Genomic DNA, 25,594 nt, shown 5'->3' with positions numbered 1-25,594 from the left:
TTTAACATACTTGTTTGGACAATTGAGGAAAACACATCCATGCTAATCCGTTTCAGAGCAATTTATGTTGTATTAAAGCGGAGATGAAAAGATAGATTACTTTGCAGACTAAACAAAAATGCAGACTAGACAGATAAGTCTCTGTTTTCTGAACAGAGAAAGAACTAGCAAAACTGGTTCAATGTTCTTGGGGTATTTTTTCATGTAATACTGCTTATTTTATTCAGTTGCTTTCACTTATCTAAAAACACATCTGTTTTTTTTAAACTTGTTGGTATTCTGATATATATATATATATTTATATTAGACCATCTTTGCTATCACTCATAACATTGGAAAATTGATTTGGGCTTCCTGAGTTTACTGTTTTTATGTGAAACCTTTTGGATTATTCTTTTATTGATTATTTGGGTAATGTAGTTTGATTAGCTACTAGGGCTATGCAATCGATAAATTTTTTTCAAAAGTCATTACAAAATTAGAGTGCACTGGCATTTTGTTTCTAAAGTGTTTCTAAAGTATTGTTAGTAAAAAATTTGTAACTATTACGGTAGTAATGAAATTTCATTACTATTTCATTAAAATAATTGTGTGCGTGGGGAGGCTTCTAGGTTTTTTTTCTCCCTCATTTTAGGGCTATTGGGGTGAAAGCTGCTACAATGGTAGAACATGTTTAACACTGTTACGCCCCCCCCCCCCCCCGTTTCTCTCATCTATTGATTTTTGGGGAATTTCTTTTGTTTTTACCCAAAAAAAACCTTTTTACAACAAACTACCAGAATTATGTCATGGAATGTTTTTAGAAATCACAGTAGCACTAGAAAAAACAGCTAAGGCAACTTGTGCCTGAGTTAGTGAAGTGGTTGTGTTCTTTCTTGCTGAATTATGCACACAGAGATCACTCTAGCTCTAGAAAAAGCAGTGCCAGAGTTAAACTAGTGGTTGTGTTCTCTTTTGCTTAATTACGCACACAGAGATCACACTAAAGCTAGAAAATGCTGCCAAGGCAAGTTGTGGTTGAGTGAAAAAATGGTTGTATGCTTTTTAGCTTTATGCACATACAGTACACCGAGAGCAATGTTGCCCAGGCAGTAACCCTCAAAGATTCCCTAAAATGCAACAAAAATATAAAACAGTCATAAGGCAAAAGGCGTCCACCTGCCCACCTCAAAAAAGAATAAGCAAGCCCCAGCTTGCCAGTGCCTGGCTCAGTGTCTCTACAGCGTGCAAAGCTTCTCTCTCCTTCTCCTTCCCCAGCACAAAGAGTCATCCACAGCTACAGTAAGCTGTAAACTCAGCAGCAGCTAATGGAGTCTCCTCCTCTCTCGTCTCCGATTTAACCTTGTGCCCTGTGCCCTATGCCTGCCTGCCAGGAAAGCTCACTCGCCGTGAAGTTTCTCTTTCCCTTCCTAAGCGTGAGTGGATGGTGTGTCGAGACACTGGGGAATTTAAAGAGCAATGACCGTGGCTCTGCCTCCCCCCCCCCCCCCAGCCCTGATTGACTGAGAGGCATGGCAACACGTTTGGCTTCACTTCCCAGTAGTGTTTGGTTGCTCTGTGAATTAAAACTGCATCACAGAGAGTTACGATGTCTATGCAACTTCCAAAAAAAAAAAGAGGCTAAAATTTTGATTCTTAATTTTTTGACGCAGACGACGCTTGTGCATTGGATATCGCGTCGTAAGTATGAGTTTAATGAATTTGATCTGACTTACGATGAGTTATGAAAAATTTGCATAGCCCTATTAGCTACAGATACCGAAACCTGTTATATTCTTTAGGACTAACGTAATTATCATTGATATCAATAATATTTCTCTTATTTATGAACTAGTTGGATGTAACCCAATAAAGTCATATATTGCAGCATTATTTTTCTTATGAAAAAATTTTGGCATGTTGGAGAAAATATTACTAAATAAATTTTCTGTGAATTATGCAACTGGTTATTGCAAGAAGAAAGAAAAATACATATATATGGCAAACATATTAGAATCATGTTTCAGTTGATTATTAAACATAGATTCTCTGCATACAGAAGTTGAAATTACAAGTTTAATTACTTATCATGATGGTTCTTCAAGTGGTTGTTTCTGCATTCACATACATAGTTTATTCTGTGCCTGCGCAGAGCCTATTGGAAACAGTGCTGGCCAAATTATTTTGGACAGGAACCTCACCCCACACGAGTGTTTATATCTGAACAGGGTTCCCACGCTTTCCCTGAGTATTTAAACCCACAAGATGGAAATAAAATGTATCAATATTAAAGGGAGCGATAATAACTCAGAAAATCACAGTTGCAGCTAAGCATCCTGTAGAATCTTCATGGTTTCAATGACTTTAAAATGAGTAACTAACTGGACAACTGACACTCAGAAGATAATATTACTCTCCCAAATGCAGTATTAAGCCATGCCCATGTCATCCTAACAATGGTAGATCAAGGTAGAAAACTATGTCCATCTAGCAAAACTAAATTATTTTGCTCTAAGATTTGCTGTAGTTCTTCAAGTCTAAGGCACACTAAATAAACATCCTAAAAATGAGGTGTGTCTTAGGATCATAGGCATATCTTATGTAGTTTTGGTGGTGGTGGTACATCTTATAATCAAAGATATATAGTAAATCATTTGTACATTATGTGGTAGTAGTGATCATTATGTGCCTTCATTCTGACTCAAACGTATGGTAAATTTAATCTAGGGTTTTCTTGGCAAGATTTATTCAGAGGTTTTCCGTTGCTTTAACTTAGAATTGAAAGTGAGGGTGTGACTTGCCTAAGATCATCCACTGTGTTTTCTTGGGTGAGCCATGACCTGTTATCATTAATGAGAGCTGGTTAGAGATTCGGAATTAATGGATAAAGTGATATTTTCATAAATACCTGTTAAGTATAGCATCAAATTTGATCTGACATATTTTATTTTTATAATATAGAATTTGTGGTGCACATGCTATTGAAATACAGTAGAGTCTCGCTTATCCACCATAAACGGGCCAGCAGAACATTGGATAAGCAAAAATGTTGGATAGTAAGGAGGGATTAAGAAAAAGCATATTAAATGTCAAATTACGTTATGATTTTACAAATTAAGCACCAAAACATCGTGTTTTACAACAAATCGACTGAAAAAGCAGTTCAATACACGGTAACGTTGCATAGTAATTACTGTATTTACGAATTTAACACCAAAACATTGCAATGTATTGAAAATATTGACTACTAAAAGGCAGACTGGGTTGGATAATCCAGTACGTTGGATAAGCAAAACTCTACTGTATTGCAAAAGGACAGAATTAAATAGAACAAATGGGCATGGATAGCATGTTCTGTTTTGAAAAGTCCTTTTCATTTAGCAGTTTCATGCTTCTTTGTCTAGTATTAACTGACTGGGAATTGCATTTTTACGGAGTAAACTGTAGACTGAACCAGAAATAAGTAAGCCTTTCAAAACATGCTGATTTCATGTCTGAAATTACTGTTGAGACTTATTCTAAGTATTGTGTACATTTAGGTCCAATATATACCTTCTAAAATAGTGTTCATGGGTGCTTTACAAGATAGTTTTTATATAATAAGTGTGTATAATTTTTTGCTCCCTTAAATATAAAGGGTAATTTATTTTTCTTAATTTTTTCCACAGAGGGATAATGTTAATTCTTTGTTGAACCAAGTGCAACAGCCTTATAGGTACCTCATTGATTCTGTACAACAGAGAGATTCTCAGATACTTTTGCAGAAAGAACGTATTGCCCAACTTGAGAAGGATGTTACGTAAGTGTCCAAAAATTTAAGCAAAGATCATTTTGTTGGATTTTAGGATTATTTCTCTACCTGCCACCTCCATTTTAATGGCAGGATATATTAAGTTCCTTTGAGCTCAAGGTTAGTTTGCAACAGATCTCTTTATTGTTTGCAATGCTATAAAAAACGGTTACATTTGTAGATTGCTGTTTAAGTGTTACGTATGCTGGTTGCACACCATTAACTGCAAAAACGTTTTTACTTTTTGTCTTGAGCAAGCCAATTTTACAAAGCATTGCTATACTGCATTAAATAACCATTTCAAGGTGGTAATTAGCAGAAACATTTAAAAGCTGTATTGTCATCATAGTTACGTACATGTCTCCTGCGCCTTCTTGAGAATCAAGGAGCATGAATTACTACTCATGCTGCCTTTTTGCAATGCTAACAGCATAAATATAGATTGCATCTCTCTTGTTAGTGATCTGTCTATTCATGTTAAATATTCCCACATCAAGAATGAGTATTAGGTGGCCTTTCAGATATTGTTGGACTGCAACTCCTAGCAGCTCTAGTCAATATAAGCAAGGGAGAGAAATGCTAGAGGCTGTATGATTCTCATGTCTGACAGGTCCAAAGATGGAAGAAAGAGCTAAAGTATCACTTGACTTGGAATGTAATGGCTCCAGCCCAGTTGATGGTCTTTCTCTGTATTTTTCTGACCTTTTGTGATGTATAAACCACTTCTTTCAGTCTCTGTTCTACATATAATTTTCCCTAGAGGGAGCAGTTATATTATCAATGATAGGCATTTTCAGCCCTCTGGAAGCTTCTGTGGTACCAGATTAGTAGTCTGACAAACATTATCTTAAAACAACACCTGTATCCCCTTGCAGTAGTGTGCTATTTCAACTATTAACCATCAAACCCAATTAACTTCTTGAATAACCTTTAGATTACATCAGTGCCTCTATGAATTAAGGCTATCTTTCCCCACAAATTTTCTTGAGGAGCCACAAAAAGTCCAGGGATATATTTGGTAAAGGGTCTTCATTTTCATGGAGATACAGGTATGGTAGGCATGGCAAGTGAGATTGCCAAGAACTCTCAGGTTGTTAGTTTTTCCTTGGTTGTCCCATAAGAGAGAAATAAGCAATATATATTTGTTACTGAATAGTGAATTGTCGCTGGGAATCATCCTTTAGAAGTTGTAAATCTTGGGATGGCACAGAGGAATAATTCACCATGATTGGGTTTATTCCCTCATGACAACCAAACCCGGTAGGACTATTTTCTTTTTCAGTTACAGCTTTGAGAACTTTTCTCTAGTCCAAAAGGTTTTTTTTTATTTCCTGCCCAATCAACCTGACATAAGTTTACTCTTCTTCAATATAACACTAGTTGTTCTCCTGACAGTGAACTTCTGTTGCCTCCTTGTTTCCCCCCCCCCCCCCAATGCTTCTTAAAATGTAATATTAAAATTGGTAAAAATATTTAAGAAGCATGGGGGGGGGGAAGTAAGGGGGCAACAGAAGTTCACTGTCAGGGGGACAATTGGTATCTACTGCATTGTTCGGGGATGGAAGACAGGAGTGTCCAGATTTTGTGTTCTTGGCGTCATTTTTAACTATGAATTTTAAACTTGTGCCCTGTGTTTACTGTATTTTAATCTTGTTGTGCGTATTTTAATATATGTATTTCATATAAATGTGTTTTAATATATGTATTTTACATAATATTTTATGATGGTATGTTTTAACTATCTTGTGCCCCACTAAGAAAGGCAGATAAGAAATAAAATAGAATAAAATACTAATAACTATTATTATTATTAGTATTATTATTATTATTTACAGCTTGATAGGAAGACAATGTCAATCCACTTCCAAACACAGCTTGCCATAAAAGCTCTATGACCAGAGCTTTGGTCGTAGGGCCGAACAGGGAATAGGGTTACAGCCTGTGTTGGACGGGGTCGCACTCCCCCTGAAGACACAGGTTCGCAGTCTTGGGGTTCTCCTGGACTCATCGCTGAGCCTGGAGCCCCAGGTCTCGGCGGTGGCCAGGGGAGCCTTCGCACAACTAAGACTTGTGCGCCAGCTGCGCCCGTTCCTTGGGAGGTCTGACTTGGCCACGGTGGTCCACGCTCTGGTTACAGCTCGTTTGGACTACTGCAACGCCCTCTACGTGGGGTTGCCTTTGAAGACGGCCCGGAAGCTCCAACTAGTACAATAGGCGGCAGCCAGATTAATAACTGGGGCAGCTTACAGGGAGCGTACCACCCCCTTGTTAAGCCAGCTCCACTGGCTGCCGATATGCTACCGAGCCCAATTCAAAGTGCTGGTCTTGACCTATAAAGCCCTAAACGGTTCTGGCCCAATCTACTTGTCCGAACGTATCTCCTCCTATGAGCCAGGAAGATCCCTAAGGTCATCTGGTGAGGCCCTGCTCTCGGTCCCGCCTGCCTCACAGGCACGGCTGGTGGGGACGAGAGACAGGGCCTTCTCGGTGGTGGCTCCCCGGCTGTGGAACACCCTCCCCAGAGAAATACGGCACGCCCCAACCCTTCTGAGTTTTAGAAAAGCCCTGAAAACATGGCTATGTGCCCAGGCTTTCGAAGATTAAATGGTAAAGACGACCCCGGACTGATTTACGGCTATAGCACGAGGATTTTGGAGGAATGGATTTTAATCATATGTTTTATATTTTTATATTGTTTTAATTGTTTTATTGGATTTTCATTGCTGTTTTAATTATGTGAAGGCATTGAATTTGTACGCCGCCCTGAGTCCCTTCGGGTGAGAAGGGCGGGATATAAATGTTGTAAATAAATAAATAAATAAATTACTATAAGTTAGAGTCAACTTTAAGGCATAGAACACCTTAGGCCGTTCCACACAGCCCTATATCCCAGAATATCAAGGCAGAAAATCCTGCAATATCTGCTTTGAACTGGGTTATCTGAATCCACACTCAGATAATGTGAGATTTTCTGCCTTGATATTCTGGGGTATAGGGCTGTGTGAAAGGGCCCCTTGTCCAAATGCTTTCATTCTTTGGCACCCCAGGACTAAAAAGTTTTATTATTTCACCTTAATTCCTTTAGGTCTTTTTTGTATCTGGAAAGATTCAAACAGAAAAGAACAAGTGCTCAGTATATCACACATGATAATCCCTTTTCTTTATTTAAAATGTCACAAATGATGTGCATCCAGTTTTTTTTGTTTTTGTTTTTGTTTTTTTTGTTTTTTGTTAATTTGAACTTATGCTAAACACACATTTTAGTTCATTTTCTGTATGCCTTATATATTTTTTATCAATGCCATAATTTTTCCTTTGGGCCCTCCTGTCACATCCTTCTTGAACTCTGGTTGCCAGAATTGTGCCTTGAACAGTGCTGTAAATCAAACTGTGCTTAATTTATTGTGCTTTTTCTGTATAGAGCTATATTAAAGAAAATTAGCCCAGCTGAGTCAGCTTTATCATTTGATTATTAGAACAAAGCAGAAACCGGTTAAACCAGTATACAGAACATTTGCAATGACTCTATCCCAGTGGTTCTCAACCAGTGGGTCCCAAGGTGTTTTGGTCTACAACTCCCAGAAATCCCAGTCAGTTTACGAGCTGTTAGAATTTCTGGGAGTTGAAAGCCAAAACATCTGGGGACCCACAGGTTGAAAACCACTGCTCTATCCCATTGAAGTCACTAGTATTAGTTTAAAATGTTCTGTAGATCACAAGCTAAAGAAAGCATTTGTGCTTTCCTTTTCTCAATATAAATACAGTATACAGTACTTGTTTTTAACTAGGACACAGTTTTTCTTTATGCTGTTGCTTCAGTATGTGTTCATAGTTGCTAACAATTTGCTTTAAAAATTCATGCCCCAACTAGAATAAAAGATTAAAAGAAATCACCCATTGCTATTACTGTATTTCTTAACACTATCCCCCCTTTTTGCTAGTGTCTTGAATAAAGAAAAGACGTCTTTGCTTCATATCAAGAATCAAATGGCAGCAGATTTAGAAAGACTTCTAAATCACAGTGAGGTAATCCTGTTTTATTACTTCTTCCTAACATATTATTCAAATGAATTGAATATGTTCTTTTTGCTAGTTTTAGAAATATACTTTTATAAATGCCTAGCAAAGCAGTTCCTTGATAGCATATCGGAATTCCTTCCCCCATCACATTTTCAACCTCTTGAATCCATTAATTTGGTTAGTATTTTTAACATAATTATTAATTTCAGTATGGCTGGTATTGAAACATGGATCATTCTGACTTAAATGATGATAATCTCCATAACAAATAGTAGCTCACACAAAAACTATTAACATTGCACCTAGGTTCCCACCTACTTTGGGCAAATCATAGTAACAGCTCAATTCCACCACAAGTGGCATAGAGAGATATTATTCTGTGTGATCACTTCACCATTTGGCATTTATTTATTTGGGGAAATGTATCCTGCCAGATAGTTTTGCTACTCATAAGGCTCCTGCAAAGACACAACTTTGTTTTCCTCAGCACAGCTGGGGAAACAAGTGGATTTTGACTTATCTTATGGTTTAGTATCATATGAACAAGCCAGGAAGAATTTTAGGGTGAACCTACACTGTAGAATTAATCCAGTTTAACACCACTTTAACTGCAATGTCTCAAGGTAATGGAATCCTGGGAAGTATAGTTTAGCAAGGCATTAGCACTCTTTGGCAGAGTGGGCTAAAGACATTGTAAAACTTCAACTTCCACGACTCCATAAAATTAAGGTATGACAGTTAAAAGTCGTGTCAAACTGCATTAATTCTACAGTGTAGACACGACCTCAAATTTTCATGCTCCTGCTCCCCTCCCCCTTCTGCTGCTGTTGGCAGGTAATAAGTAGGGATTATGGAGAAGCAGAGGCAGACATGCTGGAGTAAATGTCAGAACACTGAGTTTTGCCACTATGATTTCATATAATAGCCGAATAAGGCTGTTCTGCCCCTTTTTCACTGCAAGGGTCCTGAGGCTGCTACACTAGGAAAAAGATGACCATCAGGGCAAAGTCACCAACTAATTCTTCCCCCAAAATCACACTGATCTTGCAGCTTTCTGAAGAAAGGAGCTACCTAGAATTAGGACAAGTTGAAGATGGACGGAGGCAATGAATGTTGACTCTTTAACCATAATGAATTGTCTTTTTTCATCATGCTCAATAAATACAGAGATTTGATTTTTTTTATACATATGAGAAGCTCAATGTTTGGTATGCTGGTACCATTTTAGATATTACTTCAGTTGAGTAATTAAGTTAATTATCTGTGCTGATAATTCCTTTCCCTTTTAAATTAGTATATTACCCTTTATCCTGCTTTACAAATGTGTTCAGATGATAACTGTCAGCAATGTACTTTCAAAATCTCAAAGAAAAGTTCTCTTATATTACAGAGAACTTGTACTTTATGTTAGGAACACTTTGTACATTCATTTCCATTAAATGCCACCAGCTGTCTCTTAATACATTTATTGAAAGCCACTGTCTTGAATATGTAATTAATTGTTAAGTTGTGATATGCATGCTACTTTAAAAAACACTAGGTATACGATACCTTTTTATTATGCCCTTAATATATAGTCTCAGTCAGTGTTAACAGAGAGTGCATTCATTTCACTCTCTGTGAAAAAGTTGTTTCACAAGAGGAAACCTTTAAATGCATGCAAAGACAAAGGCTGCCAACTTTATGCTATTGAAATAAAAGGAACACTTTAAGAATTTCAAATGTTCTCCAGCACATGTAGGTGCTTGCTTGGTTTCCAGAATTGTCCTACAGTGTATGCATTTGTCTTCTACCATATTAACTGCTCCAAGGACGATCGATCCATGTATGTGATGCCTTGTTCTGAATTTTTTTTTCTCCAAATCTATTTGTAAAATCATTGCAGTTATCCCTACATGACTTGCATCAGGAGGAAGAAACAATTGCCTTGCATAGCAGATACTACTTCCCCAGGAGCTTGTAGTAGTCAAGAATCACAATTAACCTCTGGTGGTGGTAGTTAATTCCTAGCAGTTGAGGAACCCATTCTATGCTTTCTGACAGAGTCCTTTGTCAGAGCCGCTGGATTTTGCTGTTGCATTCTTGTTGATAGGGAATTAACTAGTATGTTTTGATTTTCTCTCTCACTCCACGTGTTAGTGATTGAGTGATTGATTGATTGATTGATTGATTGATTGATTGATTGATGGGGTGTGAGGAATCTCCTTGTGCAAGTAATGGGAGAAAATTCATTTACAGCATCTCCAGGGCTGATCAGAATGTTTACTCTGCTGGAAACTTAGAGGTGTTTGGATCGAGAGTTCCCTTAGTTTATTTTTTTTTAAATTTCATTTATATACTGCTTTTCTCACCCCTAGGGGGACTCAAAGCGGTTCACAACATAGTAAATGGCAAATATTCAGTGCTTCACATTCATATAAAAGAAACATTATAAGTCTAAACGTAAACACATGTAACCATAAATGTCTGTCCACCAATTTTCCCCTTGATGTGCTTCTGACCTCATGGAGAACACAACCCAGAATCTCTACTGTGAATGACAAGGTTACATTTGAGAATGAATCTTCTTCTAAACACAAAGACATTTTCCCTACTGTTAGAGCACCTTTATCTGTGAGCTCAAGGATATAGATGATTGCTTTCTTCACATTAAAGAAAAATGTGTATTAGAGTCAGAGGAGGAATTAACACTGGGATCATTACAGATTCCTAGATAATGTCATGTAGTTGAACTCTTAAAGGTAAAAGTAAAGGTTTCCCCTGACATTAAGTCCAGTCACGTCTGACTCTGGGGGTTGGTGCTAATCTCCATTTCTAAGCCGAAGAGCCGGTGTTGTCCGTAGACACCTCCAAGGTCATGAGGCCGGCATGACTGCATGGAGCGCCGTTACCTTCCCGCCGGAGCGGTACCTATTGATCTACTCACATTGGCATGTTTTCGAACTGCTAGGTTGGCAGAAGCTGGAGCAACAGCGGGTACTCACTCCACTCCCGGGATTTGAACCTGGGACCTTTCGGTCTGTAAGTTCACAGCTCAGTGCTTTAACACACTTCGCCACCGGGGCTCCAATTGAACTCTTGCACTACAGCTAATTTTCAAAATTCAATGATTTGCTCATTTTAACAAACTTCTCTTTTAAAAAAAGAATGATTGTGATACACTGATATCAACACTAGATTTGTACAAAGGTGGATTAAGAGCATGGGAGCTATACTGGATCAGACCCAAGGTCTGATCAGACCCAAGGTCTGTCAAGCATGCTGCTCAAAGAGTGGCCAGCCAGTTGCCTATGCAACACCTTTCATCCATCGTCTCCCCAAATATAACAGAAGCATATGGCCCTTTCACTGGAGGTGACATATAGCCACCCTGACTAATACAGTAGTCCTATTCCTTTGCAGGGTCTAGGTATGCAGGACCTCCACAAAAGTGTAAAAACTGCAAATAAAAAGAAACGTGCTTTTGTTTTGCCTGAGAAAACACCTCCTTAGGAATCTCTTGGTCCTCCACCAGAAATTGGGCATAGTCACACCGGAGGACCCAGAAAGAAAATATTAATCAAATCCATAAACTTTCAAATCTCTAAGTTAAACCTGCAAATGTGAACAATGAACTATAGACTTCGGAGTGTCATATCCTCGCTGAGTTAAGATGGTGGATCACATATTCTTTATTGTTATCCAAATTAAATTTACTAGTGAGAGAAGAAGGCAATTGACACATAGAGTAACTACAATAATTAACTGATTATATTGCCACTAGTTATAAAATAGGAGCTCAGAGAACTATATATATAGGAAACGAAGAGGAGCTCTTTTGCTCTTTATCCCATTTGCCATCATATACAAGCAAACCCATGGAAGTTTGATATGCATTGATCATTATACTTTTATCCTGCCTTTCCCACAGGAAGTGCAGAGTGACATAATGGGGCTCTTCTTTCATTTTGTCCTTCCAACAGTGCTTTGAGACCAAGGTCACTGAGCTATCCAGTGAGGTTGATGGATCAGTGTCATTATATGGATCATATCAGTCCATGTGTCCCCTAGTTCCTACTTTAGCGAACTAAGGAAGATGCCAGAATGAGGCAGGTAGGCTTTAAGAAGGATAAAAACAGAAGCAAGTTCAGAAACACTTTGGGTAAACTGTCAGCCTGCCAACAGCCTTCCCTTGCTTTATCAGAGCCAGGCAGAATGAGTGGTTTCTATTTCCTGGAGAAAGACCAACTCAAGTGCAGTAAGACAGAGTTGGGGTGAAAATAATAGCCCATGTTCTCCCAGATGTTTAGTGCAGATAACAGTATTTGTTTGACAATGTATATACATATACATAAGGCTTTAAAAAAAAAACCCATCTTTCACATCAGTTTGTAAACACCTTATCCCTGTCCTTTTCTACACTTAAGAGCTTTATGACTGTTTTTCAACTGTTCTCTGGCTTTACAGTGGCTAATCACTTCCCTAAATATACATGACAGCTTAATTAAGTTTTACGATGTTCTGCATGGTAATGTCAGGCCAGTTTCAGTTAAAATATGTCAATGCATGAGATACAAGAATGTATCACAGGCCTAGAAAAAAATGACCTTTTTCTTCAAAGCATGTGTGGTCTCTGTTAACTGCAATCAAACATTTCCTTTTTATTGAACCACTGGAAGAATCCTGTACATTTAAAAAACACAGAGACGAAGTAAAGGGGTGCTTTTTATAAGGAGCCATTCATGTTCATAATATGGAATGAAAGGTTTCAAATGAAACATATTTTAAAGGTATACACATGCTAGCCAGCTTTCTGTTCACTGGGTTTTACAGTCCTTACACGTTAATGTATTTACCCTTTTCTTACACTTATCACAACAGCTATTCTGGTAAGAATTATATCCTACCTTGATTGTGTCCATGACAGTATTTCTGGTGTTTCAGATAATATTCTTATGTATTGTGGAGGTGAGTCGAAGTTAATAGGCAGGAACAGTAACAACCATTCCTTTTTGTTAGATACACCAGAACTGGAAATGGCTGATTTCCAGTTCTAGTGCACCTTTAAAAAGAAACTGCCACACACACATCTTCTCAGAGCATCAGTGTAGAAAAGAATGGGTAACAATTATACAAAATCCCACATTCTGCGTCCTTGCGTGCAGGAAAGTTCCCCAAAGCATTACTTTCTCAACACCAAAGAAATAGTTACCACTATTGCAGCTATCAGAGAGTCAGTATGGTGTTATGTCGTGATTTCAGCCTTGGACCACAGCTCTGGAGATCTAAGTACCCTAAATGTCCAAAATCTTCTCTCATCTTGGAAGATAAGTAGAGTCAGTCCTGGTTAGTGCTTGGATGGGAGACCACCAACTAATAAGCAGTTGCTGTAAGCCTGTGGTTCCTAACCTGTGGGTCGCGGCCCACTGGTGGACCGCGAACCCTAAAATAAGGTCCACGAGACATGCAGGGAAAACCAGCTCTACATTATTAAATATGGTTTTTTGTGGGCGAACAGATGACGACTACTTGATGGAATATGTTCTGTATTAGAAACTAAAGCTGATGTGGTTTATCCAACGCAATTTTCTGAGTCAGCACCCCAAATAAACAAACCAAATCTAAAGTTGACCAAAAACTGATTTGTAAGCCTTTTGGTACTAAGGTTGGAGAGTGGTCAAAGTGGTTGCCAGTCAAGTGGTCCCTGGTCAAAATGGTCCCTGGTCAAGAAAAAGTTGGGAGCCACTGCTGTGAGCTATATTTCAGATGAAGTAACTGTCAAAACCACCTCTTTTGAGTTTTCTTGACTGAGAAAGCTCTGTGACATTTATGGGGTGGCAATAAGTCAGGTGACTTGAAGGCACATCCATGTAATCTCAGAATTGTGTTTCTAAGATAATTTATTTGTCTCCAAATTTGCTATAACTTGTTTCAAACATCTAAAAACAAAATTGCTGCTGAACAATATTAGTTCTTTTAAACATTCAGTCACGAGGTAATTATCATTTTTCTTCAGTTACGTTACTGCTCTAAGACCCTAGTTTCTATTAATGCTCTGTTGGGGTTTTTTTTATCCCCAAGTAGATTACAGGGACATTTTCTGTATCACAAGTAAGCCCTGGAGCTATTCTCTGAAGCTCAGAGAAGCAGGCAACAATTACACTGTTAAGTGATTGTCAAGACATTTCTGGTTCCTATTGTGCTGCTTTATTTAAACTTTTCTTTCTTTTTTAATCATCCATTGGATTTTTATATTTCTTATGCATGAATATGAAAAAAGCTACTGAATTTATATCACCTGGGAAGCTTTTAACAAATGAGTTGATTCATGCATAATTTTATGTGTGGGAAAGGGGCATTTTGAATAACTTCCTGATTTCTACTAGACTTTTCACACCAAAGAACTACATTTTCTTTCATCATGTCACGTAAAATAAACATAAGCTGAATATAATTCAGCTTTCAGGAAACACAATTTACATATGCTACAAACATGAGCAAGGTTTATTGTAATGTAAATTCATTAGAAAACAGTGTAAGCACCTCCGGTTTTGATTTAGAAGGGAAATGTTCCACAAAACAGACAATATTCATTTTGTTTGTTTGGATTGCAAGATTGAACTGAAAAGTATATTATAAGAAATGTTCTTGGGAAAGAGACATGCCTTATATTTATTTATTGTTAAGAACTGAAATTTTAGTAAGAGACAGTTGGCAGTAAGATCATCCAAATATTTTAAAGATGTGTAATTATATTCATTTTCCCTATGGTGACTATGAATCTTTCACTCATGTTGCAGTAGCTACTATCCAGCTGTGTAAACTTCTTTTCATTCTCCTGGATATTGTCATAGTTTTGACATCAAATATAAAATATGAATGGAAATATATTTATGAACCACCAAAATGGAAAGAAATAATTTATGGAATAGATAACTACAAAGCTGTTTTGAAAAAATCCTTTATTATATACTTCCATCCCCAAAGACGTGTGTGTGTTTGTTTGACAGAATTAAAACTTAAGAGGAATACTTTTATTGCAAATTGAGTTTTTTGTTCATGGTTTTGGTACAAGTAATGCTTCTTATTAAACCAGTTATGTAGACAGAATAACAAGTTTCTGATTTTTACAGAGCACATGTTTAGTCCTTCTTGTCTGCTTCATAACAGGAAAAAGGGAATACATAAAGGCTGGGAGGTTTGTGGCCTTCCAGCTGTTGTTGGACTGCAACTTCCATCTCCTCTAGATAGGACAGACAATGGGAAGAGGTTGGGAGCTGCTGTCCAGCAATATCTGGCAAGCTGTACAGCCCCCAGTCCTGGAATACTTGGGGATCTATTTAGTGTCTGAATGTGAAAATCTAGTTATATTCACATACACATTTTGCCCTTGAAAAGCATGGAGAACTGCTTTTCTACGGTAGAAGCAAAAACTCAGTGCTCTCACTGGGGCACAGAAAATGAGTTGTTGGGCTTGCCATGTCCCAGCATTTATACTGAGAAGCTTTCAGTATAAGTATCCCAGAAATAGAAAAATCGACATCTTTTCAACTGCAATTTTACTTTTATGGACTTTTCAAAAATTACTTTTGTTGAATCAGTAACATTACATAAGGTAAAGGTAAAGGTTTTCCTCTGACGTTAAGTCCAGTCATGTCTGACTCTGGGGGTTGGTGCTCATCTCCATTTCTAAGCCAAAGAGCTGGCGTTGTTCGTAGACACCTCCAAGGTCATGTGGCTGGCATGACTGCATGGAGCGCCATTACCTTCCCGCCGGAGTGGTACCTATTTATCTACTCACATTGGCATGTTTTCAAACTGCTAGGTTGGCAGGGTTACATATTACTCTACTATTCCACAATTATACTACCTATTATACTAGTCCAACTCTGGGCACCACAATTCAAGAGGGATATTTTCAAGATGGAATATGTCCAGAAGAGGACAACTGAAATAATCAAAGGTCTGGAGACCATGAGTCCCTGTGACAGTGGTTCTCAACCTGTGGGTCCCCGGATGTTTTGGCCTTCAATTCCCAGAAATCCTAGCAGCTGGTAAACTGGCTGGGATTTCTGGGAGTTGTAGGCCAAAATACCTGGGGACCCACAGGTTGAGAACCGCTGCCCTATGAGGAGCGGCTTAAAGAGCTTGGGATGTTTAACCTGCAGAAGAGAAGACTGAGAGGAAATGTGATATCCAGGTATAAATATCTAAAAGGATGTCATAAGGAAGAGGAAGCAGGCCTGTTTTCTGCTGGCCTGGAGATTGGGACTCAGAACAGTGGGTTCAAATTCCAGATTCCACCTGAGCATTGGGAAGAACTTTCTGACCATAAGAGCTGTTCAAGAGTGGAACTCTCTGCCTTGGAGTCTGATGGAGGCTCCCTTTTTGGAGGCTTTTAAACAGAGGCTGGATGGCCATCTGTCAGGGGTACTTTAATGGTGCTTTTAATGGTGCATGGCAGGGAGATGGACTTGGTAGCCCATGTGATCTCTTCCAGCTCTATGATTCTACTACATATTCTTAGTTTATAAAAAATATTATTCTGCAGCATTGTTTTTATCTCTAAGTGGCCACTTTGAATTGTGACCTATTAGACTTTGTCAAGAGTGTCATGCTAGGTATCTCAGAGGGTCTTCAAACTGTGCTGGGCACTTTAGATGGGAAGGCATTGTTGCACACAGTACTTTTGCGCTTTTGCAACCAACACTGGTTGACATTATGGGCATAACCTAGCTTTTTTGACTCTTTGCAACTTGTGATCAAGACTCAAGGCTGCTTTCAGATGCAAGGCATAACATAGGGCTTTTTGATGAGAAACGTGAAGCCTTTAAGTTGTCCAAGGCTTATATAGATTCAGCAAATTTAGCCTGTTCTTGACTTCTACACATTATGCCTCAATGCCCATGCATTCCTTTTCCGCTTTTTGTCCCTAGAAATATTAACCGAACCACAAGGATCATGAGCCAGAAAGGTGTGCAAGTACACACACTCCAGCATAAATCTGATGTTTTTAGAGAAAAAAATTGTGCATTACAGTATTTTTTATAAGTACACCTCAGGTGCACTCCCCTCATAACAATCCTTTTGAACAAGGAAAGTAGTTTTTGTTAACCTTGGTTACATTCCATTTACACTACTGTAATGGGCTCTATGTGGGGCTGCCTTTAAAGAGTGTCTGGAAACTTCAATTAGTTCAAAGATCTGCAGCCAGGTTATTAACATGTGCTGGACCCAGGGAGCATATTACCCCCCTGCTAAAGCACCTACACTGGCTGCCAGTTCCCTTCCTGGCCCGATTCAAGGTGCTGGTTTTGACCTTTAAAGCCCTAAATGGTTCATGTCCTACTTACCTATCTGACCGCTTCTCCTCATACCAACCTGCCTGAATGTTAAGATCTTCTAGAGATGCCCTCTCTTTGCTGCCACCATCACAAATGTGGTTGGTGGTGGCGAGAGAGAAGGCCTTCTCGGTGGTTGCTCCAACTCTTTGGAACTCTCTCCCCAAGGGGGTTAAAACAGCCCTGTCCCTGACATCTTTTTAAAAACAGCTAAAGACCTTCCTGTTCACACAAGTTTTTTATGAAGACATTTAGCTTTAATGACAGGAAGGCTAACTTTTATTGAGTTTTGCTAAGATCCCCATCTATCTTGTTAAGTCACTTGCAATAAGTATATTAGACTAATGTTTTTAAATGTGTTTATTTATTTCTTATTGGAATTTTGTTTTTATAAGTTATTGTTCTATATATATATATATATATATATATATATATATATATATATATATTGTTTTGTAGTGTCTTTTATATAATGTTGTGAGCCACTTTGGGTGAGAAACGGGATATAAATAAAGATTGTTGTTGTTGTTGTTGACTGAAAACTAGTTGGAATTTGACACCAGTAGTTTTGGCTATAGGTAAAACTGCGCATCGTGTCAGCAAATATGTTCTGAAACCCGTGTTTCATGAGATATTACAAAACGTAGGGGCTTAAGAGTGATTTGTAGGGATGAATCAGTAGGGATGATAATTTGGCCCCATCTACACTACTATATGATGCAGTTTCAAACTGTATTACATGATCAGTGTAGACTCATATGATATAGTTCAATGGAGTTATATGGCAGTATAATGCAGTGTAGACTCATATAATACAGTTCACTAAATTATATGGCAGTGTCAATGTGGCCTTTGTCTTTCTCATGTCTTACCAGTCCTTTTTTACAAATCTTTATTTGGCCATTTTTCACACTCTCCACTATAACTTATTTTCAGTGACAGAACTAGTCCAGTTATGCAGGTAATACAGGATATATTACTATTTTGAATTCAATGAAGTGCTCATATTTCAATGTTATTTATGTATCACCTGCCAACATGACCCTTCAACTGTTTCCATAAACAAACAAGTCAGATTTTGGGCAAGTGATAAATGAACATGCATTTGACATCAGAAACGACAACATTCAGATCTAAGCAGGAGAAAATGTTAGCCTTCCAGGACAGTCTATTGCTGATCTAAGAGATCTCAGTTTCCAGCAAAGGAGTTTTAAAGAGAAATCCCATATTCTGAAGCTAATCAAGAACTTGGACTTTGTTTGTTTGAACATGAATAAATTAAATGGTTTCCTAGCTAACTTCATCTGTTAATTAACAAAGCAAAGCTGAGTGAGTGGGTTGCCACACAGTCATTTGCTTTATGCAGATGTTGCAGACAGGTGCCACCAGATATACTGCTTGTTTTGCATTGATATTTTGATTTGTTTCCTCCATCTATCTTATTGCTGCAAGTCTTTTCAAATATGTGGGGCTCTTGCTTTGCTTGGTTGTTTATTTTTTTCTCTCCAACTTGCCATAAGCATCAGGTTGGGTGACAACCTCCCAACCATAAACTCAGCAGTTAAATTACTTAACCTTTATTTAATCCTATGTTGTACCTCATCACAACACAAGGATCTTACATCCTTTTCTGAAAGACACCTAGATGTGGGCTAGGTAGGAGCCACTTTTAGAAATTACATAAGAGAAGGTTAAAACAGTCTGGCGCACTCCAGCTAGTTTAAACTACATGTTACATTGGATCTTAACAGGTCAGATGTTATGGAAGACATGGTTCAAAATATCTAGAGGGTCCTGCGTAGGTTGCGGAGCACTCCGTCATAATCTTTAGTTTTTTATAAAAGTACAGTTTTGAAAATAAACGCATGGGATTTTCTGCTATTTTAGTTAGTGTAATTTACTCATTTTTCTGATAGTCGAAGTTAAGACTTGTGCTGGCTTACAAAAAGGTAGAAAGCTTAAGGTGATTTTCTGATAAGCAATTAGCTCTTTGTGTTGCCTGTCAGTTGGCCTCACTCCAGGAGATATGATAGCCAAATAACTGCTAAAAGATTGCTTTGTCTTCCCTGAAACTTAAGCTCTTATCAGCCTGAGAATTCCTTACAATTGTCTTTTTGGAGTATAATGTCAACATCTTTTTGGTTGATATAAGATGCTGCCAAGTTGTATTCTCTCACAGTAGTTGCTAAATAAAAGCATTGCTTATATCCCAGTCCTGAACATACTTGGAAAATCTTCTGATTTCTACAGCTTCCAAGCAGTAGGTATGCAAGCTTGGCCCGTTAAAGGTGAAACATGTGCCTGTAACATAATTGTCCAAGTTATTTTCATCAAGACATTTTGTCTATGCATTGCCTTGGCAACATCTTTGCAGAGTTTACAACTTTCAGCAACATGTTGGTATCAGTTATGCAGTCCTTTGAAACAGCTGTTCTGCAGTTGAGCTGTTTTGACATGCCACTGCCCATGGCTGAATTATGCAAATAGTTACAATATTAAATGACGGAGCAATAAGAAGAATGCACCCAGTGGCTGAAGTGGTTTTGGTGTGCTTTAAGGTTTGAGATGGCAGCACGAAGAGCTCATAACTGAAATATTGGGCATTAATTTACAAGATGTAATCATCGCAACAACAAAGGCTGCCTATTTTTACCTTTTGAGCAAAAAGAATTTACATCCTATGTTATTATAGAACTGCTTATAAGCAGTAATGCATGAGGAATGGCATGCTTTCATCCTTCAAAGCATATGTTCATTATTGTAACCAAAACAGTGCCTCAGTGTACAGTCCAACTTAAAATTAAGAAATCTATTGTTAATCTGCATTCTTGTTCTGCAGCTGTAGAAATCTCAGTGCTTGTCATCTTCTGATAAATTTTAAGCATTAAAATGTATCAGATCTATTCCTATGATCTACTTTAAGCAACTTCTGCATAAAGTAGATCATAGGGAAATGAACAAATACTTTCTTTTGAGATGAGATGGAGCAGATGGAACCCCAAATTAACACCTGTGTATTTTGGTGGTTATGATAATCTGTTTTTTCCAAGGTCTGAAAAAGAAAAATATCTTTTTTTTCCAAAACTGAAATTGAACATGCACTTTATTCTCACACCTAAAAGTATTCATATTTTGAGTACTGCTGTCAGTAGAGCGAACGTACTGAATACTGTACATATTTCTATCCAAACCACTTTATAAAGGAGAATAAAGAAATACAAAGGAAAACCACCTCATTAGGGTGGTAAAATCTGCCATAACTTTCATGGAAGCTTATTAATGTATTCACTCATACTTAATGAAAATACAGCAGCCTTACCTACTTCAATTTAAAATGTTAAGAAAAGACATGACCAAAGCACTAAAATACCCAGAGATACATCAGGCATCCTTATCTGATAAGAAATGTCTTATGCTTATGAAAAAAAATTAATTCCTTTTTATTGAATAAAATTATATATGTATAAATAAATGCAACCCACAACATAAGCCTACTGCAAACTACTAAAATGCATAATACTTCCTTAAAATACTTGCATATATAGTAAGCATTACAACTAACAAAATAGAAAAATAATCCAATAATCTCTTCTGCATGTGTAATTTGACTCTTCAGGTCCTTCCTTTATCTACCTTGACTGTAAGCCACATTTTGTCTGTGAATTGAATCATACTAATTAGCTGTTTCTGGAAGCTGCCTTAGGAAAAGGCAGTATATAAATTAATGATAGAAAGAAGCATAATTCTAATAGTCACCAGTTTTTTAGCACTCATGAGACGATTTATGAAGATAATCAACAAGGCATCCACAAATGCCCTCAGTTTAAAGGATTCTTCCTTAATCCTAATGTCTGTAAATCTTCTCATCTTGTTGAATATCTCTATTCAGAACATCAAGTGCTAAAATAAACAACAATGGGAACAATGGGCATCCTTGTCTCATTCCTTTCTGTAGCTCACATGGGCTAGACAATTCTGCATTTATTATAATTTGTGCTGTCTGTGTAGTGTAAATTGAGTTAGCCCATATCATTTAGCTCAGGCATGGGCAGACTTTGGCCCTCCAAGTGTTTTGGACTTCAACTCCCAGAAATCCCAGCCAGCTTACCGGCTGATAGGAATTATGGGAGTTGAAGTCCACAATACCTGGAGGGCTGAAGTATGCCCATGCCTGATGTTGCTCCTCTAGTACTCTAAAAATAAATGTGCAGTGAAAATTGTCAAAAGCCTTTTCTTCATCCAAAAATATCATTGCAGTCTGCTTCTCATTTGTTATAAGTACATTTCTAATATTGTCTCTTCCCAGTTTATAAAGTTTTGAAAACCTTAATTTATTTCTTCTGTCACACTGACATTTGTTTTACAGCTGAGATGAGTTTGTCATTTAAGTCATTTTTAACAGCACACTATGAGTCTTAGCAGTTTGATAATTAAAGGCACTTCCCAAGTTACCAATATCTGACGTACATCCTAGTTAGAAACGGGGTGAGGCAAAAGGGAGTGAGGGGAAATCTACTCCTAGGAAGGTAAATTCACTCTTGTAAGAGTTATGGGGAAAAGGTGTCTTCACTGAAGCTTTATCACCAATCCTTGTTTCCTCAAGAACCAACATTTTTCAAAATCCAGTTGTCACAGTGGCAGAAAGTGTGGTGAAATCTTCACGTAGGGGTCCAGATAGAAAAACAAATGTAACAGGGGTGTTAACTCTTCCCTATATTATCCAAGTTTTACTTGAAAAGAAAGTACCTGTTCAGACTTACATACAATTCAAACCTACAGAACCTATATTGTTCATAACATTGTTGAGTAGAGCCCATGACATATCCAGTACATATGCTTTGTTCTAAAAACAATATAATTTTTACAGGGAACCCTGAAAGAATCCTAAGAGAAGTAGGAAAACATAAAGCAATGTGACAAGATTACATAAGAGAAAACCTTTGACGGTAACTTCAGCAGGCTACTCAACATACACTTAGAAACTCGTCATTGAGTGCCAGTGCAATGTAGTCATTAGATTCCCAAAGTCATTAAAGAGCCACTTTGAGTCTTCTTGAGAGAAAGAAAGTGGGATATAAATACTATAAATAAAATAGAGTGACAGAGAAACAAATTCAGATCCACTTCTCTGTGAAATTTGCAAAATAACCATTATCAGTATAACCCTAACAGACTAAATTATTATGTGAATATATGTAATGCTTCTTGTGTGGCTAACAACAGAACATGTGCTGTGTACTAAAGTTTAGGCTGTGTGAAAAATATAATGTTTAGTGTGATGCCATATTTGATCATGCACACCACCTTTTCTGTGAATTGTATTGTTTAAAGGCCATGAATGTTTCTTTCTGGTAACTTGACAGTATATCTAATATTGGCTATGGTCTGATATATTTAATGTTCTATTCATCTTGCCTGTGCATTTTTTTTTTAAAAAACCCAATCTTTTTGTTTCATAGAAAAATACATTTTTCTTAGCATCTCTTGCATTTTTACTGCAGTGTTTGCAGTCAGTGCCTTTGCTTTTTTCTTTCTTTTACTGGATGTCACTATTAGCCTGCCACCTTTTTATGGGAGTAATAACAGTTTGATTTTTAAGACAAATAGATCTGCATTTAGAAGCATAGTTTCCTATCCCAACCATCTGAATATTATTTCTCAGCATGCTAATTAGATTAAGCAAGCTGTTCTTCTTTCTCAAAACAAACCTTTAAAAAATAATTGTTTTAAAATAGATGGTAGTTTAAGAGAAAAGCATCTAGGAAGAGTACCCTGCAAATTTTCTATAGAGTATTCGTTTCATTTATATAGTTGGTTTTTGTGAACAGAAAATGCTTGTTCTATAACTTTTGCTGTATGTATATATTTTAAAAGGAACTTGCTGTGATGAAACAGATGTTGATAAGTCTTCATGGTAAACCCCAAGGACAGAGTCTGCCTCAGAAACAGAATAAAAATCTGCCTTCAAAACCTACATTGAGTTCAGCTGCCCATTTACCTTTAGAGCATGAGGAAGGAGATGTTTTTGCGCCCAAACCAACATTGTTTGTAAGTACAGTTACTTTGAAGATCTGTGACTTTTATCAGTCAGGACAAACTTGTAGAGTGGATACATGGCAGGACTGGGGAAATTTGGGTTAAAACTCCACTCAGCCATGAGACTTACTAGGCACCAGATCTAAACTGACATATACTATGGGCCTATCTGGCAGGTTCCATGTCAGATTGCCTCTGGCTATTGGCCACACATGGACATCCCCAGCCACTGCAAAGGCAGGAGAGAGCCCCCCCTCAGTGCCATTTTACGATAGTCTCCAGCTATGACACAGGCTCCACCTGTCCACTGTCACATGCAGTGATGTCAGCCAAGGCAATGAGACACCAAGGGAGGGAAAGAGAAGACGACTTCCCTCCTTTCCAGAGTACCCATTGTCCTGACTGGCATGACTACATGCAAAAGCAAACAGTCTACTGCGCCACTGAGGATGGTGGGGAAGGGGACTGCCACCTTGTGTACCCAGGCCACCTGATTCCAGGAAACAGGGTGGCAAGTAGGGACAGTTGCAGTCAGTTCTGTCTCAGAACGAGCTCAAAGGGTAGCATAGAAATATTTTGTTAGGAAAGCTGAAACTTAGAATTGGATTATTCTTGTTAAAATAATTGTTTTTCAACAGTGTGATATTTAGTACAGGGTTGAGCAAAATGCAACCCAAAGTAGCCTGTAACCTTCCTCACACCTGTTTCTGACAATAGAGGTTCAAGAGCCTCTAAACTCCCAGGATTGCCACCCCACCCCCCAAATGATTGAGACTGCTGGAACTTTCACATATTTTTGAGGTCTCTGTGAGTCACACAAAAGAGACTTACATAATGTAGTCATTTTTATGTGATTGCAAATACAGTAGAGTCTCACTTATCCAACATAAACGGGCCGGCAAAATGTTGGATAAGTGAATATGTTGGATAACAAGGAGGGATTAAGGAAAAGCCTATTAAACATCAAATTAGGTTATGATTTTACAAATTAAGCACCAAAACATCATGTTATACAACAAATTTGACAGAAAAAGTAGTTCAATAAACAGTAATGCTATGTAGTAATTACTGTATTTACAAATTTAGTACCAAAATATCACGATGTATTGAAAACATTGACTACAAAAATGCGTTGGATAATCCAGAATGTTGGATAAGCAAGTGTTGGATAAGTGAGACTCTACTGTAGAAGAAATCTTGCTGTAAGTAATTTGCAAATTACCTAGCTAGCTTTGGGTGTGCCAAAAATAAGTCACCCATCTTGGGAAACAATTTTGCAACAACCAATACAATATAAGAAAAAATAACTCTCAAAAGGGATAGCAAAGGTGATTGGGAAATAATAATGTTTAATGTAATAGGTTCTGAGAACAGAAGGGATATCACAATTAATCTATTTCATAAGGCAAGCTTCCATTGTAACCAGTGAGTAAACTATATGGCTAACATACCATTTCTCAACAGTGAGAACAGACCACTTGGGGAGGTGGTGGACTCTCCTTCAGTGGAGGTTTGAACCCATCATTTTTGTTAATAACCTTGTTGCATGACGTATAAATTCAAACATAATCCCAAGGATTAGTACCCTGCCTTTCCTTTTAAACATGTGCCATGCAAACAATCACCAATCTGATCCATGGGACTAGTAACCCAGAAATGGAGACACTAAAAACATGCTAAACTGGTTTCTGCATCAAATTCATGTTAATTATATTTATCAATGTAATTTTCAAGTTGTCACTTGTCAAAATGGCAATTGCAAAAGAACTGTTGAGCAACTTCTATACGACCTCAACTACCTGCTACTTTATAACGTTCTATTTTCTTTCTTTCTTTCTTTCTTTCTTTCTTTCTTTCTTTCTTTCTTTCTTTCTTTCTTTCTTTCTTTCTTTCTTTCTTTCTAGACAAATGAAGGTCCACCGCAATGGTTGAAGAAAGCAAAACAGAAGAAAGCAGCCTAGAGTGCTATTCCCTAAGAAAACAAATAGAGTATCATAATCATGTTCTGAAAACCTCTTAATTCAGCAATTCTATTTCAAGCCAATATTTTGATCCCCTTTCTTTTAATATGGTCACTACAACACAATATTCAACACTGTTTTTGGGATGACTTTTATGAATTCATACATCAGTCCACGTGTTTAAACAATGCTAATAAAAACATGCATATTTATACACATTCATGTCGATGTTTATTTCAGTTCACTTTTTAAAATAAGTTTCAAACTATTGAGATTCAGATTGTATTCCTGTTTTCCTGACTTTTGGGGTGATAGAATAATATAGAATAACATTTATTAACATCCTCCTGTGTAAGAAATAAATCAACAGCTGGTGGCAAAAGATCAAATTTAGCTGAAAGGAAAATATTTTCGTTTGATGCTAAAATTGGAATGTATTTGTAAGACAGCACATTTCTTCTTGCTTATTTACCCTTAATGGCTGAGTG

At 37.6% G+C, this 25,594-nt stretch overlaps 1 protein-coding gene across 2 annotated transcripts in view; it reads left to right on the top strand.

Moving 5' to 3' along the window:
• The window catches only part of pibf1 (progesterone immunomodulatory binding factor 1), a 108,243-nt gene extending 82,921 nt beyond the window's left edge, over positions 1-25,322 (top strand). The window contains exons 15-18 of one of the 2 annotated variants that reach the window (XM_008106908.3): positions 3,648-3,778; positions 7,711-7,795; positions 22,984-23,157; positions 25,050-25,322. In XM_008106908.3, the coding sequence (XP_008105115.1) occupies positions 3,648-3,778; positions 7,711-7,795; positions 22,984-23,157; positions 25,050-25,106 (447 nt within the window). In that variant the 3' untranslated portion in view covers positions 25,107-25,322. Of the gene's footprint in view, positions 1-3,647; positions 3,779-7,710; positions 7,796-22,983; positions 23,158-25,049 lie in introns of those variants that run through there. The other variant, XM_008106909.3, reaches the window with a different exon arrangement.
• Positions 25,323-25,594: the final 272 nt, after the last annotated feature.

This window comes from Anolis carolinensis, chromosome 3, assembly GCF_035594765.1.
Source record: "Anolis carolinensis isolate JA03-04 chromosome 3, rAnoCar3.1.pri, whole genome shotgun sequence".
Taxonomy (NCBI): Eukaryota; Metazoa; Chordata; class Lepidosauria; order Squamata; family Dactyloidae; genus Anolis; species Anolis carolinensis.
The sequence above is the reverse complement of the archived record's forward strand: the minus strand, read 5'-3'. Positions and strand labels throughout refer to the sequence as shown.